Source organism: Charadrius vociferus, unplaced genomic scaffold, assembly GCF_000708025.1.
Source record: "Charadrius vociferus isolate BGI_N301 unplaced genomic scaffold, ASM70802v2 scaffold111, whole genome shotgun sequence".
NCBI lineage: Eukaryota > Metazoa > Chordata > Aves > Charadriiformes > Charadriidae > Charadrius > Charadrius vociferus.
The window spans coordinates 3,393,199-3,401,632 of NW_009647046.1; the positions used below are offsets into that span (position 1 = coordinate 3,393,199).

At 59.5% G+C, this 8,434-nt stretch overlaps 2 protein-coding genes across 2 annotated transcripts; one reads left to right on the plus strand and one right to left on the minus strand.

Moving 5' to 3' along the window:
• The first annotated feature begins 606 nt into the window (after window positions 1–606).
• On the plus strand, window positions 607–2,079 carry CHRM4 (cholinergic receptor, muscarinic 4). Its single transcript, XM_009895668.1, has one exon. It carries the CDS (start codon window positions 607–609, stop codon window positions 2,077–2,079), a length of 1,473 nt encoding a protein of 490 aa, XP_009893970.1.
• Window positions 2,080–4,716: 2,637 nt separating this feature from the next.
• Window positions 4,717–5,780, minus strand: MDK (midkine (neurite growth-promoting factor 2)). The gene is made up of 4 exons (XM_009895669.1): window positions 5,702–5,780; window positions 5,442–5,603; window positions 5,172–5,333; window positions 4,717–4,742 (listed from the first exon to the last, which is right to left on the minus strand). The coding sequence occupies exons 1-4, from the start codon at window positions 5,778–5,780 to the stop codon at window positions 4,717–4,719; spliced, it is 429 nt and encodes a 142-aa protein (XP_009893971.1).
• Between the last annotated feature and the right edge of the window lie 2,654 nt (window positions 5,781–8,434).

Sequence of the window (8,434 nt, forward strand, 5' to 3'; positions counted from 1 at the left end):
GGAATCATCATACCCTGGCCAAAGGGCTGCCTCCAGCCCTGTCCCTGCTCCCCTCCCTGCACCCCTTGTATCTCCTCTGTTGCTAAATGGGGACACAAAAGTGCCTTCAAGGAGGTCCTGGGGTGAAGGCTGCAACGGCAGGAGATTTTTGAGCACTAGCCAAGAGCAGCGCTGGCCTGGGAAACCGAGAAGACAGCAAATGCTGCCTACGCTGGGGCTGGTCATTCCCCAGCCAGTGCCCGTTCCTTGTCCCCAGGGCTGTGTCATGGGGTGTTGCATGGCTCAGCCTGCAGATAGGGACATGCCACTTCTGCAGCTCATTAGTGATGGTGTTACAAGAGGATGGCTAAGGTATGGTATGACGGTGTGCTCCCCAACCTCCACCCTCCCTGCTCCCCTGCTGCAGCCTTGGGGTCCTCACGCACAACTCAGGAAAGGGCTGTGCAGCAGCAATGCAGCAGGAGGTGGGAAGGGAGGGAGAGAAAACAGGAGAAGGGATGCAGTGAAGCTATGTCAGCTCACGGCCCTGGTGCTGCAGCTGGACAGACGCAGGGGCTGGCAGGTATAATATTCTCCCGTTCTGTCCCCGCTCCCCTTGCAGACCCCATGCACAACCTCTCTGCTCAGCCCTGGCAGGCGAAGATGGCAAACCTGACCTATGACAACTTCACCATGGGCAACCGCTCCGAGGTGGCCATCCAGCCTCCCACCAACTACAAGACGGTGGAACTGGTTTTCATCGCCACGGTCACCGGCTCGCTCAGCCTCGTCACCGTGGTGGGAAACATCCTGGTGATGCTGTCCATCAAGGTGAACCGCCAGCTCCAGACTGTCAACAACTACTTCCTCTTCAGCCTTGCCTGTGCAGACCTCATCATCGGAGTCTTCTCCATGAACCTCTACACAGTCTACATCATCAAAGGCTACTGGCCGCTGGGGGCCGTGGTGTGCGATCTGTGGCTGGCCCTGGACTATGTGGTAAGCAATGCCTCTGTCATGAACTTACTCATCATCAGCTTTGACCGGTACTTCTGTGTCACCAAGCCCCTGACGTACCCGGCCAGGAGGACCACCAAGATGGCAGGGCTAATGATCGCGGCCGCATGGATATTGTCCTTCGTTCTCTGGGCCCCTGCCATCTTGTTCTGGCAGTTCATTGTGGGCAAGAGGACAGTCCCCGAGAGGGAATGCTACATCCAGTTCCTCTCCAACCCAGCAGTGACCTTCGGCACGGCCATTGCTGCTTTCTACCTGCCTGTGGTCATCATGACGGTGCTGTACATCCACATCTCCCTGGCCAGCAGGAGCAGGGTGAGGAGGCACAAGCCTGAAAGCAGGAAAGAGAGGAAAGGCAAGTCCCTCAGCTTCTTCAAGGGCCCTGTGGTCAAACAGAACAACAATAACTCACCCAAGAGAGCCGTGGAGGTGAAGGAGGAGGTGAGGAATGGGAAAGTGGATGACCAGCCCTCAGCACAGACAGAGGCCACTGGCCATCAGGAGGAGAAGGAGACCTCCAACGAGTCCAGCACGGTCAGTATGACCCAGACCACAAAAGACAAGCCCACAGCAGAAATCTTGCCAGCAGGGCAAGGACAGAGCCCGTCCCACCCCAGGGTGAACCCATCTTCCAAGTGGTCCAAGATTAAGATAGTCACCAAGCAGACTGGGACTGAATGCGTCACCGCCATCGAGATTGTCCCAGCTAAGGCAGGAACCTCTGACCACAACTCCCTGGCCAACAGCCGCCCAGCCAACGTTGCCAGGAAGTTTGCTAGCATCGCCAGGAGCCAAGTACGGAAGAAGCGCCAGATGGCAGCCCGGGAAAAGAAAGTCACCCGCACCATATTTGCTATCCTTCTAGCCTTCATACTCACGTGGACTCCATACAACGTGATGGTCCTCATTAACACCTTCTGTGAGACCTGTGTACCCGAAACAGTGTGGTCCATTGGCTACTGGCTCTGCTACGTCAACAGCACCATCAACCCAGCCTGCTATGCCCTCTGCAATGCCACTTTCAAGAAAACCTTCAAGCACCTTCTCATGTGCCAGTACAGGAACATTGGCACAGCCAGATAAGCTGGCACTCAGGGACCACTTCAGCAATGTTACAAAAGCCCTTCCCTTTGCCTCCTTTGTCGGGGGGGATGTCCTCTGCTCCCCACTCACAACAGTGCAGACTGTGCGGTGATTGCAGATGATGCCCTTCATCCAACGCTGACAAAGGTCCAAGGCACCCCTGAGCTGCAGCTCCTTCCAGTCACCCTGGGCCTGGGGGAATAGCTCGGGGAGCCAGTGGGAACGTCGGAGGCAAGAGGAGGAGATGTGGTCACCAGAAGCCCTTCCCAGCTCCCTGCTCTTGAGAGGCTGGCCAAATGGCATCAGTGTTTGTCTTAAGACTGGATGCCTCTTCTTCCCCTGGCTGTCTCCAGGGCATCAGAGCTTGTCTGCATGCAGACGGCCTAACGCTGGATGCTTTCAATAGGCTTTTAAAACGTTTATTACCCAAGAAATGAAAAGAAACCGGGGCCAAACATTTGCCAGCCGTCTTGGACCAGGCTGACTTGGGCGTGCTCACTGGGAGTCCTGCTGGCCCAGCCAGGCCCCCTCCCAAGGCAGGCAAGATTGTGCCCTAGCAGATGTGGCAAGCTCCTTCCTTTCCCTTCAGAGATGCCATCCTACATCCTCACCCAGGGACTGGGGGGGATGGGAATTTTTCCCTGGGCTTCGTCTCTGCTCTCCCCTTCATGCCCTTTCCTGACAGCAATTGGCTGGACAGACAGACAGACAAACCAAGCATCTCACTCCTGGGTGAGGAGCGTGAAACCCAGTCGCCCCTACAAACATGGAAACTAAAACTGCCAAGAAAAGCAGTGGTAGAAAAGCAGTGGTGTGGTGCAGGACTTCTCTCCATGGCCCCGGGGGAACATGGCCCCTGAGAAGTGGGCAGCAGCAACAGTGAAAATAACTGTCCTTGGGAGGGACAGGGGGAGCTGAGGGTCTCAGAGGCGGTTGGAAAGAGGGTCTGCAATGTGGCCAAGGTGCCCTGTGTCCCATCTGGGCCATGAACAAGTCCGCATTCTCCCCGTGGTGGGTGTGGGAGACCTGATGCACAGCTGCAGGGGCAGGAGAGGATGGTGGTGGCCCTCAGCCCCGCTCCTGCCCCAGGTACAGGGGGACATCCCAGGGAGGCCGAAGAAGCCAGCTGCTGAGCTTTGTAAATGGATGTAACCCTGTCGTCGGTGTTGTGATGGAGCCCTCAGCATGCGGGCTTCAGCCAGCGTCTCCAGCCCCCTCCCAGCCCACCTCTGTGCGCAGCCCAGACCACCCTGGGGCTGCTCCTCAGCTTCTCCCAAAGCCAGGTCTCTGCAAGTCTTGGTGGGCACGGCCAGGTGCAGCCGAGGGATGGGATGGGGCCGTGCCCACCGGCAAACTCCATGTCTGTATGTCCTTCCCGTCCCCATGCCAGGGGGATGCTGTGCAACCTGGAGAACGGCTGGTCCGGACCAGGTGGGGACCCCCCCTCCCCGCCACTGCCTTTAGGATAATTCACATAGTGGTGCCCAAAATGCCTGGTGGGCTTTGGGCTTTTTTTAAACTGTTACAACCATGGCCCAACCCACCCCGAGACAAATAAAGACCTCGGACCAGAAACCAAGCTCAGCCCTGGCATGAGGAGTGAATGAGTCGTCACCCTGTTGTTCATCCCAAGTCCCCATTGTCACCCACCAGTGACATTTCCTGCAGCAGGTGGGTGGGCAGTGCCATCTCTCCCTCCGAGAATGAGAGGGGCAGTGTGAAGTGTTGCGGAGAAGAGGCTGTGGGGTCTGACCCACACGCCCTCTCCAGGCCCATGTGTGGTGGCACCCAGGCCATTGCTGCCAGCCACATGGTCGGTAACTTCACTGCTGGTCCCGGTGGTGTGGGCAAAGCTGAGGTTCGCTGGGGTTTCCAGCACAGCAGCAGCATGTGGGGATGACAGGTGGGTTTGGAGGTGTTCTTTTTTTTTAAAAAGATTTTTATTGGAAAAGAAAACAAACCCCATTTTCCAAAAGAAGTGAGAGCTCCCACCCAGCACCGGTGTTGGTGTGTCGAAGGCAGAGGGGCTGCAGCCCCGGCATGGACACACACGGTTCGGAGTGATGGAGGAGAGGGGATGTGGTGATTCCTGGGGACGGTGGCTTTGTTTTCCCTGGCTGCTAGGAAACTCCTGCTCTGGCCCAAGGGATGCTGAAAGAAGCCCCCCCGAGCTGAGAGCAGTCCTCACATGAGGGGCATGCGAGTGATGCAGTGACTCAGGCATTCAACACCCTTCCTTCCAGCACCGGTACCCAGCAGAGGAGCAGAGAGGCTCCCAGGCTTGCTAAAGGATGCACCAAGGGTAACTCATTTGTGCCAGAGGGTGGAAATATGTGTGTTCCCATCCCGGCTCTCCACGTGCATCCCAGCGAATGCCGACACCAGCCGAGAGGAGGAGAGTGGGACGCACCGCCAGCGGCGGTGGGGCAGTGGGGAGGGCAGCAGCCCCTCCTGCAGGGCGGGTGGGTTTGCTCTCTACAACACTAGCAATTAAAACAAGGCATCTCAGTGAAAGAAGAGGTTGTGGAAAGGGAGAAGTAGAAGAGAAGGAAGACTGGAGCGCGGGCCGGCTGCAGCTGGGCTTCCAGCCCCGTGGGCACCGTGTCAAGGGGCCGACGTGGATTCTGGCTTCCTGCTCTAGTCCTTCCCTTTGCCCTTCTTTGCTGCATCCAAGAAGCACAGGAGATAAGAGTTAGTGTGTCTACCGGCAGCTCACCAATCCCCCAGGTGCTGCCATGGCAGAAACGTAGCCAGCATGGCTGGCTGGCCACAGCTCTGGGGCCACCTCCCTGCAGGCAGCCTCCCCCCACCACGCAAAGCCCCACTGAGGAAAGGGGGAAATCCCCATCCCACCAAAGCTGGCGGTGACTTGCGAGGGGACACTAGGGTTTTTCCTAGCAGCACCTGCATCCCGCCCAGCCAGCAGCTGGTCTTTGGGGTTGTCCCATGTAGTGACACAGAGGGAAGAGCATCCTATGCAATCCCCCACACCACCAGCAAAGCCCAACCCCAAGGGGCCAAGCTACCCCCAGAGAGACCCTGCCTGGGGTCTCAGCAGGACCCTTCTGGGGACAGGAGCGGTGGGGACTGACCTTTGGACTTCGACTTGATCTTGGAAGAGCAGGGCTTGGTCACATAGACAATCTCCTCACACTGGGCATTGTACAGGGCTTTCTTCAGGATGCCGGAGCGAGTCTTCACGCCCGTCTGAGCGCTACACCCCCCCCAGCTCTCAAATTTGTACTTGCAGTCAGCTGGAAGAGAGGGGACAGACGTCAGAGCCAGGCAAGACCCGGCGCGGCCACCAGCTCCAGCCATCCAGCCCAGGGTGGTCCCCAGCCACCCCACCACCATACACCCACCTCCAAACTTCTTCTTCCAGTTGCAGGGGATCTTGCACTTGAGCTTCTTGCTCTCGTCTTTGCAAGTTCCCTCACGGTAGCCCAGGCCACAGTCCTTGCTGTTGGGGACGCAGGGTCCCCAGCGCCAGTCCTCACACTCGGAGCCGTCCTTCTTTGCCTTCTCTGCAAGGGAAGGGAGAGGGGGTGTTCGCTGCGGGGGCACAGGAACGTGTCCCGGGCTGCCACTGGCCCCCAGCCCCCTTCCCTGGGCTGCCCCTCACCTTTCTTGTTCTTGCCAGCCTCGGCGGTGGCGGCCAGCAGGATCAGCGCCAGGAGAAGGAGGAGGCCCCGGACCTGCATCCTGCCTAGGAAGGAGAGGATGAGACGGGCAAGGGGTCGGGGCGCCGTGCGGCAGCGAGGAGGGGGCATGGTGGGCTGCGAGCAGCCCGCCGGGAAGTGAGAGGGCAGCTGCCTCCATCGCACACGTGCACCTGCGTGTGTGTGTGTGCGCATGTGTGTACACCCCCGTGTCCTGCTTGCTGCCAGCCACTAGACCGTGTGTATTAATTGCAACAGGAAGGCTAATTATGCATCTCAGCAACTGCCTCTGGCCAGGGAAATGTTGGGCTGGGAGCTTGTTCCCACCCCTGCAGCCCCCCATTGCCCTGCGTGTGCCCAAAATGCTCTCCGTGGGGACGCCTGTGCCACTCCTGCCCCCGAAAAGCAAAGCAGCCCCCGCCTGCATGTTGGCAGCGGGGGTCCTGCTCTCTGGTACCGGTCCCCAGCCCCTACCCCCTGTGTTTCTCTGTGGCTCCTTTATCCAGGACCCAGCAGGCTGCCGCCCCACACCGAAAAGCCCCAGGGCTGGGGGAGCGCAGCTGCCATGGTACCTTTCTCCAGCTCCAGAGGAATCCAGGGGGGGAAAGAAAAAAGCCCAGCAAAACCAAACCCACTGCCATGAGGGGTCTGAGAGCTAAACCAGGAAATTAAACAGCAGGAAAAAAAAAAAAAAAAAGAGAGTCCCCACAGCGTGGGAGCTTGTTGGAGAGATGGAATGGGAGAGCTGCACCCACTGCTGGCACCACGGCCGCCAGCACAGCACCCGTGCATGCAGGGGGTGAGCGTGCATGTGTGTGCATGCATGTCCATGCACCTGGGAGCAGGTTGGGGACAAGGGTGCATGCACACAAGCGTCCAGTTCCTGGGGCCTGCCCTCCCTTCCCGGTGGCCTTGGGCCAGGTGACGGCTCTCCTCCCGTCGCCATCATGAGCCTCTGCGGGACACTGCTGCCAACGCTGGGGCTGAGCTCCCACTCCCAGCAGGACTCCAGACGTGCAGAGATGGCATCTCAAGTCTGGTGGCCCCTTCCCTGCTCCCCTAAAGCCTTTCAGGATGACACCCATATCTGGACAGCCAGCAAATACATCTCACCTGCCCTGGCTCCATGTTGGGCTCGGTGGGACTGGGATGTAGAGGTCAGGACACACCGTGTGCCGCGGAGGATGTCAGTGCAGGGAAGAGCCTGGGGTCAGCGTTTGCTCCCTGCCCCCAGGCTCCCCAGGCAGTGGGCTGGAGAGAGCAGCTCCCCGCATTATTCAGGCTCCAGTGCACTCACCTTTCATGCATCCGCCGCCGCGAAGCTGCCGGCTTCGCTCTGCATTGAACTGTCACAGGGAATTACACAGCCCAGCTGGCTGAAGGCGCAGCCGAGGGGGCGAGAGCTGCCTTCCCCCTCACCCAGCCCAACCGGGAGCCATCCTGCCGAGCACTGCGTGGCTCAGCCCTGTTGCCACCCAGCTGCCTTCAAAGGGGGCAAGAGCTCAGCCTGGATGGGCCGGTTACAGATGGCAAGGCTGCGGCTGGGCTGCGTTACGGGCGCTCCTGTCCCACTTTCTGCAGTGGCTCGGACGGGGCAGCACCTCTGACACCCGCACTATTCACAGCATCCCCCTGATTTCAGGTGCTCTGTGAACTTCTTCCATCCTCTGCTGCAGAGCATTTCCCAGTGCTCCTGTGCCCCCCTCCCAGCCCAGCGCCTTCCAGCTCAGGTCCTGTGGATGCCACCTCTGAGAACCCAGGGCAGGCAGCCCCAGCTGCTGTGCTCATCCCTGCATGGACACCTTCTGCTCCCCAGGGCATGGGTACCATGGGGCACTGCCCGCGTATGCACAAGGATGCGGGAGGGAGAGGGGGGGCTCCTAGGGGAAGCCCAGCTACAGCCCCAGGGACTCCTGGATCTGCTCCCAGGCTCTGCCCGGCACACCATGGCCCGAGGTAAATGTCTGCAGGGACCCTCAGCCACAGTTCATCCTAAGGCATTCATAAGGGAAAGGCAGTGTCGTTTTCCAAACAGCCGGTCCCTTCTTTGCCAGTCCAACAAGAGCTGTTACTGGTCAGGCTGCCAGCGCCTTCAGGCGTGTTCGCAAAGCCCAGCTCCTCCCGCATCACTTCGGGGCTCTGGCTCCTCTCCTGCTCAGATCCCAGCTGGCTCTCACACCACGTTGGTCTCTCCCAGGAATGGGCTGCACGAGCGGAGCAGCCTGGAGCCTGGCCACACCATGGCAGTCCCCGTTTCCCCTTCCCCCCCACCTCTAGCTGCCCTGGGTTTGAATAATCTAGGATCAGCTCTATAAAAAAATGATCGCCTGGTGATGCTGAAACAAAGCCCAAACACCCACCACTGCAATGGGAGAGCCTGGACCAGTCTCCAGACACCACTCAGGGCCAGGCAGTGCTACCAGCAAGTGCTTCTCCGAGTGTGGGCAACACCATCCTCCCCAGCTCCTGTCCCCTCACTGAGGTCCCGATGCTCTCCTGGGAGCGGGTCGGCTGGTGGGCTGTCAGCCCCCTCGAAGCCCCTCTTCCAGCAGCGGGACCTCTCGGCTCGCCTCCAATTGCAGCTGGCTCTGCCGGCAGAGGTAGGTGCAGGACTGCTGCCCTCCCTCCGTGGGCTGAGCTGCTCCCCAATCTCCGGGCAGGGAGCCCAGCGCTCGGGGAACCCATGGTTTGGGGTA

Bases quoted from the DNA above. Each gene is read 5' to 3' on its own strand.
- MDK (XM_009895669.1), bottom strand. From the start codon at position 5,780: ATGCAGGTCCGGGGCCTCCTCCTTCTCCTGGCGCTGATCCTGCTGGCC. The intron at 5,604-5,701 runs GTGAGGGGCAGC...CTTCCCTTGCAG, and splicing joins GGCTGGCAAGAACAAGAAAG to AGAAGGCAAAGAAGGACGGC. The intron at 4,743-5,171 runs GTCAGTCCCCAC...TCTTGGATGCAG, and splicing joins GATCAAGTCGAAGTCCAAAG to CAAAGAAGGGCAAAGGGAAG.
- CHRM4 (XM_009895668.1), top strand. From the start codon at position 607: ATGCACAACCTCTCTGCTCAGCCCTGGCAGGCGAAGATGGCAAACCTG.